Source organism: Sinocyclocheilus anshuiensis, unplaced genomic scaffold (assembly GCF_001515605.1).
Source record: "Sinocyclocheilus anshuiensis isolate Anshui unplaced genomic scaffold, SAMN03320099.WGS_v1.1 scaffold1931, whole genome shotgun sequence".
NCBI lineage: Eukaryota > Metazoa > Chordata > Actinopteri > Cypriniformes > Cyprinidae > Sinocyclocheilus > Sinocyclocheilus anshuiensis.
The window spans coordinates 129,986-151,818 of record NW_015548329.1 but is presented as its reverse complement, the minus strand read 5'-3'; the positions used below and the strand labels follow the sequence as shown (position 1 = coordinate 151,818).

At 36.0% G+C, this 21,833-nt stretch overlaps 3 protein-coding genes across 3 annotated transcripts in view; 1 reads left to right on the top strand and 2 right to left on the bottom strand.

The window, feature by feature from the left end:
- Window positions 1-540: 540 nt before the first annotated feature.
- Window positions 541-4,384, bottom strand: LOC107656483 (ATP-binding cassette sub-family B member 9-like). Its single transcript, XM_016444363.1, has 4 exons — window positions 4,033-4,384; window positions 2,490-2,725; window positions 1,439-1,549; window positions 541-1,219 (listed from the first exon to the last, which is right to left on the bottom strand). The coding sequence occupies exons 1-4, from the start codon at window positions 4,382-4,384 to the stop codon at window positions 971-973; spliced, it is 948 nt and encodes a 315-aa protein (XP_016299849.1). The 3' UTR covers window positions 541-970.
- A 7,125-nt stretch (window positions 4,385-11,509) lies between these two features.
- Window positions 11,510-14,194, top strand: LOC107656496 (2-oxoglutarate and iron-dependent oxygenase domain containing 2). The gene is made up of 7 exons (XM_016444378.1): window positions 11,510-11,735; window positions 11,823-11,879; window positions 11,966-12,076; window positions 12,153-12,252; window positions 12,336-12,460; window positions 12,579-12,836; window positions 13,601-14,194. Exons 1-7 carry the CDS (start codon window positions 11,622-11,624, stop codon window positions 13,868-13,870), a joined length of 1,035 nt encoding a protein of 344 aa, XP_016299864.1. The 5' UTR covers window positions 11,510-11,621; the 3' UTR covers window positions 13,871-14,194.
- Window positions 14,195-17,615: 3,421 nt separating this feature from the next.
- The window catches only part of LOC107656495 (electrogenic sodium bicarbonate cotransporter 4-like), a 26,957-nt gene continuing 22,739 nt past the window's right edge, over window positions 17,616-21,833 (bottom strand). Inside the window, exons 18-24 of the mRNA XM_016444377.1 lie at window positions 21,663-21,776; window positions 21,367-21,528; window positions 21,102-21,280; window positions 20,437-20,509; window positions 19,441-19,509; window positions 18,023-18,196; window positions 17,616-17,730 (exon numbers count right to left, since the gene is read on the bottom strand). Of these exons, the coding sequence (XP_016299863.1) occupies window positions 17,707-17,730; window positions 18,023-18,196; window positions 19,441-19,509; window positions 20,437-20,509; window positions 21,102-21,280; window positions 21,367-21,528; window positions 21,663-21,776 (795 nt within the window). The 3' untranslated portion in view covers window positions 17,616-17,706. The remainder of the gene's footprint in view (window positions 17,731-18,022; window positions 18,197-19,440; window positions 19,510-20,436; window positions 20,510-21,101; window positions 21,281-21,366; window positions 21,529-21,662; window positions 21,777-21,833) is intronic.

The window sequence follows — 21,833 nt, the reverse complement described above, 5'->3', positions numbered from 1 at the left end:
AGGTTATAATTTTACTCTTAAATTATTTATATGAATTATAAAATATTATTTTAAACGTGAACATGGCATTTCAACACTAAACGGTTTATTTCAGACATGTGGCAGGCTGTCCAAATGATGTCACAAGTAACAAGGTGAGCACAACCTTATTGCTGCAATCTGTGGTCACATTCTTGCACCTTCTGTCAACCCTCGTTATTTCAGAGGCAAACAGGAAGTTACACGAGATGTGTCACATTGGCCACAGAGTAACTGATTTTAACTGATTAACAAATCCATTTATTACAAATGAAAAGAGTCATTTATCATAATTTAAAACATAATGGAGCAAAAAGTATTTATGAGATACAGTCTGAAACTTTATACCTATTTAATGACATATAGAACCTTAAAGTTTCCTTTCCACGCACATGGATGAATAGGTGATTAAGTAAACAATTAAGCACTTTTTAAAAATGCCGTTTGCAAATTTGGACTTATCAAAGACAAAAATAGACACATATAATAATGATCTGAAAAAAAAAAATCAGTTAGAAAAAAAAAAACGAACATCTAATTTCTATGATAATGAACGCTGAATATTACAATCTTCATAATTAATATTTACACAACATTCTTTCAGATAATACTGAAATCTGTGTTCGTCAGATGACTAATCTAAAGCAAATCCAGATAAAAATGTCTTTTGGGACATGAGTCAACCAAGCAAACCAAACTTCTACATCTTTGGGTGTGTAGTTCAGTGACTAAACAAAAAACTAAGACCATCATCAGTGTCAATGAACGCCTGAGGTAAAATACAATCTTTTAATCTTGCTACATTATGTGCTGAAACAAAGTGAGCATGAGTTCATCTGCTTGACCTGCTCTCTGTGGACCACTTACTGCAGATATCAAGTCTTCAAGCTGTAGCCTATGCAAATACACTTTGCAGATAGTGCTTTATGAATAGTCAAATCAAAAAAGATTTTCAGTGCACATCTGTTAGAGGATATTCCAAGCCATTTTTCTTGGCTTCAGGTACATTCTGGATTGTGGTCAGGACTGTCTCTACTGGAAAAGACAGGTAGAGGCTTTCCTTGAGCTTTTTTGCTGAGGGCGTTTCCTCTGTGCTTAACAATGGGTCGGTCACAGTGAGAGTTATGGAAGGCATATTTCTAATCTTGCGTTTTGCATTTTTCTTTTCTTGTTTGTATGCGACATTCATATTTGTTACTACCTGTATAGGCAAAAGGAGAATGGTGTGAAATTACAATTTCAAAGCACTAAAATCAGTGTTTCTAAGCTTGTCTGCACTAAAATCTGTGTTTTTAGACATGCTTTTTGAATAAATGCTAGTTGTTAGACATGTACCATGATGCAATAATTTAACTGATCAATTAGTAAATAATTTTTAACTAAAAGATTTGAACTAAACAAACAAATGCTCAGACTTTACCATCTGTTTGATGTTATTCTGTTGCTCCTGCAAGGAGGACAGAAAAGTGTTTGTGTCCTCTTCATTAAGGGCCTCGTCCTCCTGGTCCTGATAGCAACCAAGAGGATCAAACTGTGTTTTTAAAAAAAAGAAGAAAAAAAAAGAAATGGATTTTTAATAGCAATTCAGTCAGTGTATCTTCTTTTTACTTTCTGTGTGCTGTGGGTGGGTTCGGCTGACGGTGGTCTGCATGTATATGACCTCCACTCGCTCCTCTTTGTCAGGATGATGGGCGCAATATGCGACATATCTCACATAAAAATATGAATACCAAATATTATATCTAACCTTTTTCTTATTTATTGTGAAAATTATTGTGCAAAATAAACTTAGTGGGGGAAAAATGAACTGACAGTTCTCAAACACAAAGAGCTGACATTGACAGAGACAGAAACTTTTACTATGTTACTATAACACACACTAAATTACAGCACAGCTAAATATGACATTTATTATAATGGGTTTAGGCGAGGATTGTGAAGCTGATTTTAATTAAAAGTTATAATATTATTTCATGTTCTGTAACAGTTTAGGCCTACTGAATGTTAAAAAATAATGGCACAAATTTTACTGTAATGTTGAATGGCTGTATTTACTAATTTTATTCCCAGAGACAGCAGTATCAGTATTTGTATTAATGATACTTGCCTTCATTCATGTATTGCCTTCATTCAAATATACCATCTTCATTTAAAGTAGCGCTCACCTTAGAGCCAAATGATGTAATGTGTGGAGTTATGTTTAGCAATAGGGTAGTAAGGTTAGGGTGGGGTTGGAGTGTCTACCTCCAACCATTATGTCTAAGCTGGACATCGAACTCCACCTATTGGCTCTCCTTTGTTTTGTTTCCACATTAATTTAAAGATACAGTGTGAAAATATATTTATGATTACAAATTCTAACATTAGGTGCGATTAATCATGATTAACTACAGAAAAATCACACTACTTATTACATAAAATCATTCATTCATGTCACAAAACTATCATATCCTATTAGTTAATTCTCTTACCTCACAAGATAGGCTGGCTTTTCTGTTGAATATTAAAAAGTGTGGTGTAAATTTTGTCGTAGGGTTGACCGATGTCCTAAAGGTGGCCAAAACTGGATCGAGAAAATCATCCCACTCCACCTGTTTCTCCACCACCATCTGTTTTATGGCATCTCTCAGGAGATTACTGCTGCGATCATACAGTGCATTCCGCTGCGGCTGGTCTACTGACAACACTCTTTGCGCAAGAACCCAATCTCCTGATGCATTAGTGATCTAAAGAGAAGGTTCCGAAGTCGAATGTTTAACCTGGCAAAAGTAACGGAAAAGACACCTCCACGAAACCCAGTGCCTATGGAGCTACAAAATAAATAAATAAAAAAAAATAAAATAGTGATAAATAGCACTACTGTCTATAAAAAATATTAATTGAACTGCTCACCTGACCAAAGCCAAAACAGTGAGATTAATCAATTGTTTGGCAAAATGATCCATGCTTTTCTGGATAACTATGCCATCTATCGCTTGCCCCGTGTAATAAGGTATAAAAGCATCACCTATGGGGAGGAAAATTAAAGCTGATAAACACTAGAGATGAGAACAATATGTCAAACAATATAATGTGCATCCAAGTATGACAAAATCAAGCCATTCACAAGCATGTAATAACTAGAGTAAAGATTAGCACAATCATAACACTGCAACGATGTGCAATCTAACTGCACTCAGACCGTTAGGTTTGGAAATCCAGAACTGCTGTAGTGAATATGATTAAAATGTATATAAAATGTGTGTATAAAATCATACACACTACTGTTCAAAAGTTTGGTTGATATAATAATACATAAAAACATTGATATAATAATAAAAATGTTCATAAGCATCAAATCGGCATATTAGAATGATTTCTGAAGGATCATGTGACACTGAAGACTGGAGTAATGAATGCTAAAAAAAAATCAGCTTTGCCATCACAGGAATAAATTATATTTTAAAGTATTTTAAAATAGAAATCATTATTTTAAATTGTAATCATACTTAACAATATTACTGTTTTACTTTATTTTTGATCAAATAAATGCAGCCTTGACATTGGCATAAGATACTTTATGTAAAAAAAAAAGACAGTGAGAGGTTGTGTTTTGATAACTAAAAGAAAAATTCCAGTTCCAGTCCAAACTCTCAAAAGCTAGATTGACATTATACGTTAAATACATTTCATAACACTTTACAATAAGGTCTTATGCAGTAAAAATATTTAATGCATCATGTATCACGATTCATGTTGCTGTAAGTGTTCATTGTTAGTCCATTAAAAGCATTGTTGGTTCATGTTAAATATTGTGTTAACTGATGCTAATGTATACAACCTTACTGTACATTTACTATACATTCCATGAGATTGTTTATTAAGAATGACTGCTAGGCCAACATTAGCATTACTTACTGTCACAAATGATAGATAAATAAAAGATTAACATAAAATATCACTTGAATTATGATGTTTACTTAATTTATTACATTTCTTCGAATATTTAAGCCATAACTATGAGAGTGAACTTACACACAGCAGAGAGGAGAAGAAAGAAGAAAGCAATGGCCAGCAAACCAGAGTCCTTCTTACAGTACGACAAGAGACGGCCAATTGTGGCCCCTGAATGGGGATGCTCTTTCCTTGATTTCCTGCTCTTCTTACTGGACTCATCTTCTGTCTCGATGCCATCCACCAGCCTCTCCGTCTCCTCGCTATCCTCTCTTTCAGATACAGCATTGGGAGTCTGTGACAGCAGCTTCCATGAGATCATGATGCCTATTGCTGATGTGCAAGTCCAGGAGAACAAATTTAGGAACCAGGGGTCATACATCAGAGCTCCCTCCTCAGAAAGCATCAACAACTTGGCAAGAGCATAAGTCATGTTGGTAAGGCATATGAGAGAAACCAGTGTCCCCATGTTTGAAACCCTTCGTGGACCATCACTCCTGTTATAGAACACCCCGATGGAGGCCCCGAAAAGAAGACTGGCCCGTATGAGAACTGTTCCCCACAAGTCCACTGTTGAGCGGTGTATGTCAAATTCCTCTAATTCATCTGAAAATATATCAAGACTTGATCCATGAACATACAAGACTGTGGTGACCACAACATCCACTAGAGTGAAAACCAGGTTTCCACTAATAATCACAGCAACTTTCATTTTCCTACACCTGCTGAGGAGCCTTGAAGCTGCTGAAATACAAATGCTCTCGGTAAACATGAGCAGCAAAACATCTATATGGAAGTGAATTCTATATGGCGAGTAAACATTAGTAATGACACGACAGCGTGAAACCAGACTGACAGGTCTGGAATAGTAATAAAAGGTGCGCGAGTGAAACAAAGTCTATGTCAATGTGCCGCGGCCTGCGCAGCTTGACACCCGGCACTATCACAGACTCATTCATTGGGGCAGTACAGAATACATGAAAACCCCAATATTTTCCGTCGAAAAATCAGCACTTTATTCCCTTCGTAAATCAGCATTCCCGGTACAATAACAAAACTCATCTTAGTCCCATAATTTGCAGGCAACATCCATCGCCTCTCCTTACCGGCGCGGAGCAATGACAGGAAGGGGGAAAAGAATAGAGAAGGGTATAACTGCAGCCTGGAGATCGAGAAATACTGTACTGAAGCCCCGCCTCCGTGACAACCGGCCAATCAGAAAGGGCTCTGGTCACATTAGCGATATACACAAGTAGGCTATTTACATATTTTGAAGGAAAGTTCGTGAGGACAATTTATTTCAACAACATAGGCAAAAATTTAAAATGGATATAATTGGTTGTACTTGCGTTACAGATGTATAAAGTGAAAACCTAACTTATAAAATAAAAGGCCACTTTTAAAAGTGTTCTTCAAAAGTAGTTACACTTCCATAACTATTTTTCGCAACACACTAAAATACACTTAAGTGCACCGATGTCATGCTTTAAGATGTACACTTATTTTGATGCGTTGGCAAAGTAAAAAAAATGTTAACACCTATATTTTAGTTTACTATAAATGCTTATCACAGTTGGCAGAACACTTGTAAAATGAAATAATATATAAATATGTACTCAAGTCATAATTAAGTGGATCAAAAAACCGCTCAAATTCAACTAATTCACATAAATTTGCACTATAAAATTTTTTTATTTTAATTGTAAATAACATGCATTTAAGTGTCTGAAAAAATTACATCCAGCTTGCATTTAAGTATGTTCTTTTTAAGCCTCTTATTTAAATAACAAGTCCTTGAAGTATACTAAAGTCGACCTCTTTTACACAAGGTTATAATTTTACTCTTAAATTATTTATATGAATTATAAAATATTATTTTAAACGTGAACATGGCATTTCAACACTAAACGGTTTATTTCAGACATGTGGCAGGCTGTCCAAATGATGTCACAAGTAACAAGGTGAGCACAACCTTATTGCTGCAATCTGTGGTCACATTCTTGCACCTTCTGTCAACCCTCGTTATTTCAGAGGCAAACAGGAAGTTACACGAGATGTGTCACATTGGCCACAGAGTAACTGATTTTAACTGATTAACAAATCCATTTATTACAAATGAAAAGAGTCATTTATCATAATTTAAAACATAATGGAGCAAAAAGTATTTATGAGATAAAGTCTGAAACTTTATACCTATTTAACGACATATAGAACCTTAAAGTTTCCTTTCCACGCACATGGATGAATAGGTGATTAAGTAAACAATTAAGCACTTTTTAAAAATGCCGTTTGCAAATTTGGACTTATCAAAGACAAAAATAGACACATATAATAATGATCTGAAAAAAAAAAATCAGTTAGAAAAAAAAAAACGAACATCTAATTTCTATGATAATGAACGCTGAATATTACAATCTTCATAATTAATATTTACACAACATTCTTTCAGATAATACTGAAATCTGTGTTCGTCAGATGACTAATCTAAAGCAAATCCAGATAAAAATGTCTTTTGGGACATGAGTCAACCAAGCAAACCAAACTTCTACATCTTTGGGTGTGTAGTTCAGTGACTAAACAAAAAACTAAGACCATCATCAGTGTCAATGAACGCCTGAGGTAAAATACAATCTTTTAATCTTGCTACATTATGTGCTGAAACAAAGTGAGCATGAGTTCATCTGCTTGACCTGCTCTCTGTGGACCACTTACTGCAGATATCAAGTCTTCAAGCTGTAGCCTATGCAAATACACTTTGCGGATAGTGCTTTATGATTAGTCAAATCAAAAAAAAGATTTTCAGTGCACATCAGAGTCTGTTAGAGGATATTCTAAGCCATTCTTCTTGGCTTCGGGTACATTCTGGACTGTGGTTAGGACTGTCTCTACTGGGAAACACAGGTAGAGGCTTTCCTTAAGTTTTTTTGCTGAGGGCGTTTCCTCTGTGAACAATGGGTCCGTCACAGTGAGAGTGATGGAAGGCATATTTCTAGCTTTGCGTTTTGCATTTTTCTTTTCTTGTTTGTATGCGACATTCATATTTGTTACTACCTGTATAGGCAAAAGGAGAATGGTGTGAAATTACAATTTCAAAGCACTAAAATCAGTGTTTCTAAGCTTGTCTGCACTAAAATCTGTGTTTTTAGACATGCTTTTTGAATAAATGCTAGTTATTAAACGTACAATAGAACGCTCCAGTCCGTTCTATTGTACCGTTCCAGTCCTCGCGTACCAACGCTCTGCATATTTTGCATGTCTCTCTTATTTAACACACCTGATTCAGATCATCAGTTCATTAGAAGAGAGCTCCATGCATAAACTTTGTTCCGATTGACATGGTCCCTACACAGTGTTCTTTGCTCCCTACTCCCTGAGCATGGGAAATCAATTGAAGTTTACTTCACTTCGGAAAATTCATACATACAGACGAAGCGTACTAGAGAAGTGTGACATAATATGCCTCTGTAAATAAATACAATTTAAATTCACATCTTGCACACTTTAATGCCCTTTGAATGGAACATATACGTTCCCTTCGAACTGGAATCATGGCGGAATATCCTGTGATGTCCACTTCGCAGGGCACTTAAGGTCAGATAGAAGAAACATCTTAAGTGATAAGAGATACATACAAAATGTGCAGAGTGGTGGTACGCAAGGACTGGAATTGAGAACCGTACTGTATTAGTAAATAACAGGACTAAGAAAATTTTAACAAAAACAAATGCCCAGACTTTACCATCTGTTTGATGTTATTCTGTTGCTCGTGCATGGAGGAAAGAAAAGCATTTGTGTCCTCTTCATTAACGGTCTCATCCTCCTGGTCTTGATAGCAACTAAGAGGATCAAACTGTTTTAAAAAATAAGAAAGAAAAAGAAGAAATTGATTATTAATAGCAATTCAGTCAGTGTAACTTCTTGCTTATTACCATCTGTGTGCCGCGCACCAGCTCTGAAGCGAGAGAGAGAGAGTGGGTTCGACCAAGGATGGTCTGCATATACAGGTGCATCTCAATAAATTTTTCCACGACATTCTAATTTATTGAGATGCACCTGTAGACCTATCCTATAATCACCTCCTCTCGCTCCTCTTTGTGAGGACGATGTGTGTGACACACAGGACACTTGTGTGTTTCAAGCTTTGTCTGGCAACCTGTTTTTCATCCTGTCAGTGATGTGCTTGTGATAGATAAAGACATGCAGGTCTAAGTGTGGAAATAAGTGTAAACACTTGTGATACTGACGTTGTATCAAGAGGATTGATTCTCACATAAAAATATTAATACCAAATTTTTTAACTATTCATTTTCTTATTAACTGTGAAAATGAATGCTCAAAATAAACTTAGTGGGGGTAAAATTAGATTGACAGCTCTCATTAAAACAAAGGGAGCTAACACTGACAGAGACAGAAACATGCACTATGTTTCTATATACAACACACTAAATTAAAGGCACAGCTAAATGTGGCATTTATTATAATAAGTTTATGTGAAGATTGTTTTAAGTTGACTTTAATTAAAAGTTATAATTTTTTGTAATGTTCTGTAACAGTTTAGGCTTATTGGATGTTAAAATAATGGCACAAATTTTACTGTAATGCTGAATGGCTGTATTTACTCAATTTCTTCCCAGAAATTGAACCCATTTAACAGAGATATCAGTATCAGTTTTGGAATCGTTGATACTTGCCTTCATTCATAGTGCTTACTAGAAAGTATATGCCAAGATGCCAATAAACAAATTTAAAATATACCGTCTTTATTTTGTTTCTACATTAAGTGTGAAAATATATTTATGATTAAATTCTAATGTTAGGTGCGATTATTTACAGAAAAATTAGTGATTAATTAGTTTTTTTATGTACTACTTTTTCAATAAAGCACACTACTTCTTACATTAAATCATTCATTCATATCACAAAATTATCATATCTTAAAGGTGACATATCATGAAAATCTGACTTTTCCAGGTTTGAAGTGCTATAATCAGGTCCCTGGTGCATCTACCAACCAAGGAAACGTGAAAAAGATTAAACCAGGAACTTTGTTTTGGTACGCCTTTTCTGCAAGCGTCTGAAAAAACGAGCGCGTCAGATTTCGCTCCCTTGGTGACGTGGCAAAGGGATCTCATTATAATATTACCGCCCCCTTAATCTGTAAGTTTCCACTCTTGGCGCCGTCATTTGATTTCGCAAGCGACAACGGTGTACCAGTCCAGTTCTAATGCTAATGTTCTGCCTTTGGCTGCACAGATGAGCACAGAACACTATTTAGAGTCCCAGCCTCAGAGGAGACAAGAGAGCAGTGGATTTATTGATTTATTTACTGTATATTGCTGCTGCCACACAGATCTAAAATAAACATGCGATTTATTTCCCAGCTGTTTACCTTCACAGACATAACCGACTGGTTTTGTAACAGCTACTGTTTTTAACGAAACTTCACAGACACATTCTGGGGACACCAGAGACTTATATTACTTATTGTAAAAAGGGGCATAATATGTCTCCTTTAAAAGTTCATTTTCTTACCTCACTAGATATGCTGGCGTTTCTGTTAAACATTAAAAAGTGTGGTGTAAATTTTGTTGTAGGGTTGACTGATGTCCTGAAGGTGGCCAAAACTGAATCGAGAAAATCATCCCATTCCACCCGTTTCTCCACTACCATCTGTTTTATGGCATCTCTGAGCAGATTACTGCTGCGATCATATGGTGCGTTCCGCTGCGGCTGGTCTACCGACAACACTCTTTGCGCTATGTTCCACCGGTCACACAGGTGCTTTGTAACCTATAATAATCAATAATAATGCTGTTAAAATACAGTTGAACACCAGTTTTGCATAAAAGGTTGGTATTTTGACAAACTGTTTTACCTCCTCACAGAAGTCAGCACTTTGAGAGCAAAATATTGTCTTTGCAGGGCCAAATCTGGAGGGGGGAAAAAAATGCATTTTAGCAATAATCAGCATATTTATTCTTCATTAATGGTGCAATATTATCTCACCTGCAAACAGACGATGAAATGCATCGTGCAACACAGAGACCATCTTTCTTTTGTACAGGAAAGGCCTCTACCCATTTACTGTAGTAATCTGTAATAATAACAATGTGTGTGTTCCCTCCATGTACAGTGCCTGGGAATGGACCTGTTTGTGAAGACATTTGGTTACAATATTTGGGCAAATGTGTGACAGATTAGACTGCTTAAAAGTCCCATACAAAATTTTACCAATTATTTCAACTGCCAAAATGTCCCAAGGACCGTCCACTTTGATGGGTCGTACCGTTCTAGCCAGGTTTTTATTCCGCTCTGCGTGTTGACACGTTTCGCACACTTTAATCTGAAACAGATGATACAGTGACTTGTAGATGACGGCATGAATGACTAACATGACAATACCAAACACCTCCATTCCTAAAAGGGTGAGATTGATGACATCCACTGCATACCCAATCCACAACATCCTTGACAATGCCAAGCCAGTAGTATTTACTCTGAATCCTGTGAACAGTCTTCTTCTGTCCCAGGTGATGCCCAATGTCATTGAAGTGACACTCCAGGAATATCTGTCTCTTCCGCTCTGCCTCAATCACTACCTCTCGCTTTTCTTCTTTCTTCGAGCCCACATAATACAACCGGCCATCTATAGAATTTATCATAGAGAAAGGTAAGAGATAACAAAACAAAGCACTAATCAATAAACAAACAATTAAATAAACACATCTTACTGTTCAAATACAACACAGTTACTGTTCATTTGTAATGTTAAAAAATTACCTTACTACAAATACACACTAACAGTTTATTGTTCAGCCTGTCAAAGTTAACACAGTAACATGATAAATTAAAATAAAAAGCTTTCTGTCTTTAAACAATGTTTCCAGGAAATACTGCAAAACATTGAAAGAGAGATTACTGATATTATAACGATTCTGATGTAACATATGCAAGATTTGCTCTCACCGTCAATCATAAATTTCTGAGCATATCTTTTAAGGTTTTTCTTGCGAATAGTATTCATGGTTTGAGGATAACAGCCTTCGGCAACAAACGTGTATATGTCCCCCAGTCTGTTAGAGCAGGACTCCACCACCTCCTCCTCAGCAACTGGCAACGAGTCCACACTCAACATTCTGCTGCCAATATACGCTCCCAGGCTTTAAATACATAACAGATGGCACAGCTAAATAACCATCCAATTTTAAATTCAAAACTACAGGGGACAAGTAAAACGTGTTTCTGAACAACTCGAGTTTTGCCTTGAATTTGCGCGCTCACACACAATAACAGTCGGACGGAAGGAATTAAGTGACGTACCAGGATGTAAACATTACTTTTATCACTCGGTATTTATCGCTCTTTTGAGATAGGAACTCATGCAAGATATGTCTCAAATATTTATACTCATCTACACAGAAAAATGTAGCATCATTAAATCTGATTATTTTAATTATGTATTTATTTTAGCGAAGCAGTTTGTTTCTTTACGGACATATTTCTGGTTGTTCCAAAACATTCATTGAGTGGGCGGAGCTCTGAAGAGATTGACAGTTCTGGTCTAACCCACCGGGCCCGAGAGTTGTATAAATAGCTGTTAGACCTGTATAAATATATAGCAGTATGTAGTTAGAATTACAAAATCTGTATTAGTGAAATCTGAAAACACCATGGAGAGATTTTACACATGCAGTTGTTTTTTCAGAGATAATATTTTTCTTGAAGAATACAAACTTCACGTGCGTTTCGTCTCAGAGAACCAGTTCAGGAAGGACTATCAAAATGTAAGTTCTTTGGACAACAACAATGTCAAATGTCTTCATGTTAAATACTTAGCCATTGTGTCTGTACACCACTAACATTTGCTTAAGATCCTCAGATCCCTGGGTTGTGTGTCTGAATCTCAGTTCAGAGACGTGCTTGGAAAGGTGAGAGAGCAGAAATCACTCTTGTGATAACGATGGACATCAAGGCTGTAAAGAGGGTGGTTATTTACTCAGTCGTCTATTTATAGATTCATGCGGAAATCGAGAGACGCCAGCATTATGAATTGAAATCGGCAGCGAGAGCAGCTACCATCAAGGAGATTTATACACCTCTACATCAACATGTTTATTATTTGCAGGTACTTATATTCAGTAGTGCAGGTAGTCTATGATTCAGAATCGTTCACTGATATAATATCATCTATCCCATGCAAGGAGTCATTCCTGGCCCCAGAATTTTTACAGTTGGTAAATTACTGTACTTCTACTGATGCAACCATGGAAGGACTGATGAATCTCATTCAGACAGAGGCAGGTGAGCTGCTTCTTTTCTCAGTTTCCAAATTATGGAAATTATTATGGAAGAAAAATGATGCCAACAAATTGTATATTTTGCAGCACCAAGGGTCTTCCGATTCCCGGTGTTCCGAAAGGAATTCTGCAAGGACTTTATAGAAGAGCTGGAGCATTTTGAACAGTCTGACGCACCGAAGGGCCGGCCGAACACCATGAACAATTATGGAGTACACATTTTTATCATAAACACTTAATCCAGATTGTGTGATTGATATTGCCATCAAAAGGCAGACTAATATTGTTCGTTGTTTAATAATAATCTGACATCTCTCTCAACGAATACAGATTCTCCTCAATGAACTGGGCTTTGATGAGAGTTTCATCACCCCACTGAGGGATGTCTATCTGCATCCATTCACGGCTCTGCTCTACAGCGACTGTGGAGGAAGCTGTCTGGACAGTCACAAGGCTTTCGTGGTCAAGTATGCTATGCGTGAAGACTTGGACCTTAGCTATCATTATGACAACGCTGAAGTCACTCTCAATGTATCACTGGGGAAAGATTTCACGGAAGGGAACCTGTTCTTTGGAGACATGAGACAGGTGCTGTGAGTTATAGTTTATAATAAGAGCTTGAAAATTATGTGATGATTATAAGACAATTTTTGAGAATTCCCACACAGTTTTTGGCCTGTCAAACTTGAGATATTAATAACTCTTTATATCTCAATATTCAAGCTTCTACATCTAACTATATATATATATATACATACACACACACCTGGCCTGTCAAAATTAACAAGATAACGGTCTAATTATGCTCTAATATTGGGTAGAAAATTGCTTAATACAACATAATACAAACTGAATATTTTCTTTCTGAGTATTTTCTAGATTAAATATTTAAAATTTAGTATAATACATTTTAAATAGATTTTATAATAGATATAGTAATTTGCTATGGCTTTATGTGCATTAACAAGTGAAAAATTTAAGGGGGTCTGAATACTTTCCGTACCCACTGTATATATATATATATATATATATAGAAAAGGGGAGTTCTTACTTAAGGGGCCTTTGCATCAAGACGTTTGGAAAACCTGATTTAATGTATAATCTTCTGCTTAATGCATACAGTCAGTTGAATAAAATGAAATATTATCACATTCACCATTCAACCCCCCCTAAAAGCACAAGTGAACACTTTCTTCAAGAAGAGATTTTATTTCATGATTATACAACACTTTAGTTCACTTTACAAAGACATTGACTCTTTTGGATGAAACAGTGGGCAGCACAAGCATGCAGCCTAGTAATACATGTTAAAGGTGTATTTACAATGTCCTGATCATGTACGTTTGTTTTAGGTGCCTCTGAGTGAGACGGAGTGTGTGGAGGTGGAGCATCATGTAACTGAAGGTCTGCTTCACAGAGGCCAGCACATGCATGGAGCTCTACCCATCTCCTCAGGCACACGCTGGAACCTGATCATATGGATGCGAGCTTCACGTGAGAGGAACAAACTCTGCCCTATGTGTGGTAAGAGACCCACACTAGTGGAGAGTGACGGATTCAGTGATGGCTTCACCATGGACCCTGACGACACTAGTAGTACATTGTCATGTTCTTTAACATGATGTTGTTCAATGCATATGGGTGCTGTTCTAAAGATTTTTGTCTAATTTATTGTACTCTGTTTAGTGGGTCAGCAATCGGTAAAATGATTTTGGTGCCTTCTTCAAAATCAGTACTAAAGGTATAAGAGTTGATTTATGCTTATGGGTAATTTTGACTGTAAATGACCTGATTAAATATCCAAATGATTGTAAATGTAGTGGTTTTAAACCTGCTGTTGATGTTAGTCAATGTCTTATCTTAGGATGAACTGTTAATATATACAAGGAATTTGAGATGTACAATAAAATAAATAAACAGACAAACAAACAAAAATAAGAATAATAATTGGTGTACGGCTTATATGTACAAAAACATTAATTTCAGTAAATATTTTTAATCTGCCACCTCATTTCCTTTACCAAAATGCAAGTTGCCAGGAAACATAATTATTATTTTGTATAGAACCTTATAAAAAGTTTTTTTTTTTATTCCTACAGGGGTTAAATCTCATGTTGGCCAATATCCATCATTTGCAACCTTTCCATTTACACTTATTCATATAAAACATCCAACATACACTGAACACAAGTCACACAAACATTCTGAAAACTTCAGGCCAAAATCTGTTTTGTTTGCTATTTCAGAGCTTGTTCTTTGGTTGTTTCTTTTCCCCAACTTAGATTTTTGAGTGTTATAAGCAGGACAACAAAGGGAAAGGAAGGAAAAGCATGACTGTTCGGATAAAGGGAACACTACTAGACCCAGAGGTAGCGGTTACAGAGGGGAAAAAAAATCATAATTGTTTATCCCTGTAATCATCATATCAAAGGTACTTGAATCTTGAATATAAAGTTGACCTAGTTTTCTAAAATGAAAATACAAAAAGTTTTCACTGCATATATATATATATATATATATATATATATAAACTGATTTTGTCTAAAATATATTCTCATTTGTAGTAAGAAAATAATATTTCTGCCTTCACATTATATATGGTGTTATATTGATTCCAATTAATACAATTTACTGCAATTACAGCTGTTTTGTTTTTTTAAACTAAGAAACAAATATTATGTTTAATGCATTCATAGCGTATCTCATACATTTCGGCTCAATGTTTGCCTTTTAAAACAACTCAACTTTATGCCACGTCACCGTTATGTCTATCCATAAAGTGCTGTCTGATCCGTTCTGTATATCATAAGTGAACATGAACGTGTGTGTGTTAGCGACACAGGATCTTCAAACAAGCTGAGACAGAGCGTGCAATGTTCCACACTGCACAACTGCAGAACCGACATTATAGCGTTGTTTCGCTGCTCATGTCCCTGTGATCTCTGTGTCTGCCTCTAGGGTTAATATCTGTGTCATCGTAGTCCGACTCCATCTCAATCTTCACCTGGGGCACGGGGCAGGACATCCCTCTGGCCATTGGCATCGCCGGGGACGATGGACAGGAGATCTTCAGATGCAGAGTGATGCTGTGGAATGGCAACTTCCAGTTACAAGAGTGAGGAGGAGTAAGAGGTGAGGGCAATGACAGGAAGGAGGAAAAGCTGAGGAGCAGTCTGTATTAAGATGTTAGATGCAGGTGACTGCACAAGTGTTTCAGGGGAAAGAATGTGGATGAGGACACCCAAATCAGGAAGAAGGCTCAGTATGCTTACCCTAGGTTAAGGAGATTAATTAAAGTGTTTAAATGTGATAAATACTAGGGCAACTATTGTATACCTTAACAATAAGGTTCTGCATTAATATTAGTTAATGCATTAGGAATCATGAAATAATTTTGGGTTTTGGTTAATGTTCATTTCTAGATCAGACATTTATAATATATTTTTAACATTCCTGTTAAAAAATATATCATGTAATATATTACATTTTCAACAGGAATGTTAAAAATGGTCAGTATTTAAAAAAACATATTTTAATGCTCACCAAGGTTGATTTTATTTGATCAAAATACAGTAAAGACTAATATTGTGAAATATTATTACAACTTAAAATAACTGTTTTCTATTTCAAAATATATTTCAAATATAATTTATTCCTGTGATGGAAAAGCTGTTTTTTCAGCAGCCTTGAGCCTTCAGAAATCATATTAGCTTATTAATGTTTTGTGGAAACATATGTAGATAGATTTTTTTTCAAGATTCTTTGATAAATTGAAAGTTCAAAAGAAAAGCATTTACAATTTTTTTTTGTTTTTTTGTAACAATGTGAAAGTCTTTAGTCACTTTTGATCAATTTAATTTGTTGTTGCTCAAAAAAGTATACATTTATCTTATGTATGAAATCTTACTGACCCCATATATATTTTCTGTATACAGAAAATAGAAAATATAATATAAAGTAATAGTTTTATTATAAAATGTTGAATATTAATATATGAACATTAACAATTAACATATACATATAGTATATGTAAAAATTAAGAAATGCTATAATATCTATTATGATAATAGTTCAGTATGATGCCTAATGCAATAACTAATGTTAACAAATTGAACCTTTGTTGAAGTGAACACTTCATCCAAACCATGACCCCTGAACAGCAATGCAGACATGAAACCCAGCAGATTTTACATCATTTCTACATCAGAGTGATACAGAGAATGGGTTGTGGATGTGGATATAGTGTGAGAGGAACCAGGCTGGGGGGGAGGGGAACCCTAGAAAGCACAGAGTTATTCTAGATAAGCACTCTTATTGGAATCACAATTATACAGGGAAAGAAACAACCAAAATTCTTATACATTGTTACATTACACATGTTATAACTACTAAAAATATATTTTAGAAAGCTTGCAAAAAAGTAAATCAGATATCAACTTTTCTCACTGCCATCTTTCCCAGTATTTCAACGAAATAAACAGAAACTGTACCCACATCTAATTATGGGAGTTCAATAATTATTATTTATATGTGTGTTCTTTAGGTGTGAAAGTGTAAGCAAAAGAAAAACAATATGCATTACACAAAAAAATTACACATTTTATATAATAGCATGCAGAGTAAAATACTGGTGGTTGCATGAAAACAATTCTATCTGCATTGGTTCAAAGCGCATGGCAAGGGCAATGAGAATATAGCAAAATACTGTATACAAGGTCTTGAATGACCTTATTTATTGGTCTTAGCAGTTATACATTTAATATGCAGAGAGCTACCTCTCAACTATGTCATCTAGTTCTACTGTAAGTATTAATGCAGTCTTTAGTAGAGTGGATGTGTTTTTAAGAGGAAATGCTCTCGCATTTTAAAAAACTAACAAAGCCTGTATCAGTAGTAGTAACTGCCTGGTTGGCCTCGTGCTGCCCACTCTGAGTTGGAGTCTGGCGCCTGTAAGAGGTCACGGTAGGGAACGTGTAGTTTGAGCACACAGTACCTGCGATCCAAGTCCGAATCACTGGGGGAGCAGTTTGTATTGGGTTTATACTTGTCCTGTCGGCCAAAGAACGGATGAAGATTAGTGTATGCTTCTGTAGAATGCGTCATGTTTGTCTTTGAAGCTTTATTAGTATAAGCATGAGGCTCTTCTCCACCAGAAGGTGGCACCAGTGAAATACAATACAACAGTGGATGTCAAAAATTATTTAAATAGATAATTTTTATGTGACTTAAGTCAAGTCAAATAAAACTTCTCTCATTTCAATCCCAGCAGTCTGTGTCTTTCTTTGAATAATCGGGCTACTAAAACACTTACGTCTTCACTGTCATCCCCTCCTTTGCCTTTCTTTTTGTCCTTCTTGGTGTTCTTCTTTTCATCCTCCTTTTTCTTCTTTTCCTTCTCAGGCAGGATATCGTCCAGCCATGCCAGATCGTGTTGAGAGAAGACCATGTCCAACATCTTTCATATCACCATGAGACCAAGAATCTGAGGGAACGAGACAAACTATTTTTTTGTTTCCTTAACGCATCCCTAATGTTTATTATCCTTAGGAACCTTGAATTACATACTAAATCACAGACTGCTGGAAATTCATTTCAATTCAGTAGGATGGCCTGTTCACAGCGTGATTTAACTACAAATTACAATCGTACAAAGTTTTCAAGTACAATGTTCCCTTACGGAATAGATTATATTCAGAAGGCTTTATGGAAACTAATATAGTTATGAGCCATGATATACATTGCTGTTTATGTGTGGCAATACACAATGATCATACCATGACTGGGAAGATGATAGCGAGGAATGTGGATTTGAGGATCCAGAGAACAGCTAAGCACACAATCTGCACCAGTGTGAACAGGTGGACTCTTCTCAGCGGTACGTGACGCAGGTATGAAAAATCTGGCTGGTGTTTCGCTGGCATCATAATCAGTTTGATCCTGTCCCAGAACTATAAAAGACAAAATGTTTGATTAGATACTCAGTTGACAAAAATGAAAAATCTGTCATTATTTACTCACCCTCATGTCATTTCAAACCCAAATGACTCATTTCCATCTAATGAAAGTGAATGAGGACCAGGTCTGTTCAGCCTTCAGACCTTTTGCTGAATAAGCTGATTCGCTTTACAAAATAATTCACAGTTGATTTGAGTAAACAGATTCACTTTACAAAATGGTTCAATCTTAATTATTCAGTCTTATGATTTGAATAAGCTGATTAACTTTACAAAATGGTTTAATGGTTCGATCTGAATGATTTATTCACAAATCGGATTGATCAGGTTCTCGACTTGCTCAATGATCTAGTTGCAGTTCATTTGAAGGGATGATTATTAGTTTAGAACAACGTTCATTTAGATCATTTCCTCACACAAAACTATCAGATGGCTTTAGAAGACTTGAAATGTAACCTATAGCACAAGAGTCACGAGGACAACTTTTATGATGTTTTTATAATGCTATCGTACTTTTTGAAGCTTGAGAGTGAGAAAGTCAGAAACAACAAAGTCATTTTGTTTGACATTATTGACATTATGACATTATTGATTTTTTCTGCCCTCCTTTTTAGTCCATTGTTTTACCTCACTTATATAAGACAATCAAAAATCTACATGACAAAGCTCGACAAATATGAAAGAACAAACTGCTATTTAGAGTCAAACTCAGCTTTTAAACATTTAGCCTCAAAGCAGCATGAACAAAAATACATTTGTATTCATTCAGAATATTGTAAAGTTCTCCGCTTGAGGTCCATCATTTTGCCTTTGTCCTCCTCTTGTTCTCTAACTGACATTAAACTGGACTACTACTAGAGCAGCACAGAAAAGTAGCACCTGGCCACAGAGGGTGGATTCTCACTGCAGTCTGACAGCCTCATCAAAATGCAGCTCAAAATTGCCTCAGCAAATCCAGCCAGCATGCAAATATCCATTCCCACAACACCACGCTCTTCCATCCCTGCACTGTCACAGTGTGGAGAAATCACTCATTTCTAATCACTAAACACAGTTGTAGCGTGCAAGTTGTAATGTTTTCCCTGTATGGTTTGACATTTTTCTATGATATTAAAACGTAGGAATGTCAAAAACAATAAAAGTACATCGGCTATCAGAGCTGTTCCAAACAGTTTGGTAATGGCTGTGAGGAGAAGGAGGAGGGGTTGGGAAAAGGTTAGATCCCTAAAGGCACTTACTTGGATGCCACTAAGAGAAGCAACACCCATGTAGAGGAAGACTCCATACAAGACCGGCATAGGAATGAACTATAAACAGAAAACAAATACATACACTTCAGCTGCCAAGGCAACAGCAGTTACATTTAAAGTCAACATGAAGGCAAAACGAAATCTATTTCATTGTCTTAATAAACATGAACTCATTTTCTCAGTCTATACAGTATAACGCCCACTTTCCACCATCCAATCAATTTACTGATGAATAAAACCTCTAAGATGATTGCATCTGACCAATTGAAGATGACTTTCAGGCTGCTATGCTGTGTTCCCTTTAACTGTTTTAGAAATTCAGTTTAGTAAATACATAAATACAGTGTGCACAAGTTGTGGGTCAGTAAGATTTAAAAAAAAAAAAAATGAAATGAAAGGAAAATAAATTCATACTTTTATTCAGCAAGGATGCATTAAACTGACAAACAAACAGTAAAGACATTTATAATGTTACAAAAGATTTATTTAAAATAAATGCTTTTCTTTTAACTTTCTTTTAGAAGCATCCTGGTTAAAAATGTATCATAATTTCCACATAAATATTGTTTATAACTGTGATAATAATAATAATTGCTTCTTATGTACCTAATCAGTATAATATAATGATGTCTGACGGATCATGAGACATTGCAGACTGGAGTAATGTATTGTATTAAAATATATTCAGTTATTTCAATTGTGTAATAATATTTCACAATATTACTGTTTCTGTATTTTCAATCAAATAAATGCAGACTTGTTGAGCATAACTGACTACTTCCAAAAACATCAAAAAAATCCTGACCCCAGATTTTGAACAGTAGTGTACATAACATTGGTTTGTTCTTTCCCCATTCGAAAGAGTACAGCTAAAGTAGAGCAGATCATACAGACAGAACATTTTTCATGATAATAATTGCTAATCTACCCTAAATAATAGGTCAGAGTCAGTATTAATTATCTCTGTCATTTCAACAAGCTCACCTGCAGGATGGGGGCCAAGAAGATAGACACTCCTGTCAGCACAAAGACCAGGATTCCTGTCAGCCTTTGTTCTCTGTAATTGGAAGAGAAGCAGTAAGAGAGAGAGAGAGAAAAGAGACAATAGAATCTTTCTGTGAGTGGAGAACTCAGATATGTACTGAACAGCCTATGTATTTGTATAATTTGTGTTGAGCTATGCTGCAACAAAGTAGCAACTTATTACATGTATTACTTTGGCAGCCTTTTTAGTGTTGTTTCCATTTTTGACAATGTAAATTTTTAAACATTTTTAAATCATAACATGATAGCAAGTGCCCGATTCACACCAAACACAGTTCACAAATGCATTTATTTCAGCATTTCAACTGTATCCAGATTTAAGCCGTTTATAGCTACATTTTGGTCTGGCATCTGTTCCATGTAGATTCATTACCATTTGGATGTGGTCCGCCTCCTCATGTAAACTAGATTTTATGACAATCAAGTTTGTAATAAGTCTTAATAGCCCACTCTCAATAAACGTTTTATAATTTATGGCTGTTATTAAAGGAAATAATTAACATGGTAAGCTGAAAATCTGTACAGAGTCAATCAGAAACACCATCAGTGTGAGACCACAACTCACCAGCTATGGTTGCTAAACAAGTTGTATATGTCTGTCTCACCTCACACCCAGAAACTGCGGCTGTTCCCCTGGAGCACTAGACTCGCTCTCCATCTTCAGTGAGTCAATGTGAGCGATGGAAATGACAGTGGCCGCCACGTACCATGGCAGGCCCATAAAAGAGCAGGCTACCATCAGAAAGCCCAGCCACAATAGATCCAGGTGATACCCACAACCTTTCTGTAACGAACAGAGTGAGAATGTGAGGAACTCAATGGCAATGAAAAGAACAGGGGTGATGAAATATCTGCTCATTGCACCGGTACCTTTAGCTTATTTTCCTTGCGGTTGACAATGACAGCACTGATCTGCTGATCCATGAAGATGAGGATGGTGACGAGAAGTGCAGGGACGGAGCTTGCCAGGTAAACCCACCACGGATTCTTTCCGAATGGCATCACAAACCAACCCCGGTCAGCGCGTGTGGGCTACGTGATTTGAAAAGGAAATACCCAATAAAACAATGAGAAAAACTAAAGAAGAGCCTTTATTGAAAAGTCACAAAAAATCAAGATCAGTTTTATTCTCCAGCACATGTGAGCTGAACTTCATTTACTCTCACCTTGAACTCTGTGGGCACAATGAGTTTGGGAGTTTCCAAACCTATTAGCATGTCCAGCCCCACAAATGTCATGATGGACATAAAGATGGAGAAGTCACTAATCAACTTCCTAAGCTAGATAGAAAGAAAAAAATAAAAAAAAAGAAAAAATAAATAAATATATATATATAT

Bases quoted from the DNA above. Each gene is read 5' to 3' on its own strand.
- LOC107656496 (XM_016444378.1), top strand. From the start codon at position 11,622: ATGGAGAGATTTTACACATGCAGTTGTTTTTTCAGAGATAATATTTTT. The intron at 12,077-12,152 runs GTACTTATATTC...ATCCCATGCAAG, and splicing joins AACATGTTTATTATTTGCAG to GAGTCATTCCTGGCCCCAGA. The intron at 12,837-13,600 runs GTGCTGTGAGTT...CGTTTGTTTTAG, and splicing joins TCTTTGGAGACATGAGACAG to GTGCCTCTGAGTGAGACGGA.
- LOC107656483 (XM_016444363.1), bottom strand. From the start codon at position 4,384: ATGACTTATGCTCTTGCCAAGTTGTTGATGCTTTCTGAGGAGGGAGCT. The intron at 2,726-4,032 runs GTAAGTTCACTC...ATGCATCAGGAG, and splicing joins TCTTCTCCTCTCTGCTGTGT to ATTGGGTTCTTGCGCAAAGA. The intron at 1,550-2,489 runs GTAAGAGAATTA...TTAAAAACACAG, and splicing joins AAGCCAGCCTATCTTGTGAG to TTTGATCCTCTTGGTTGCTA.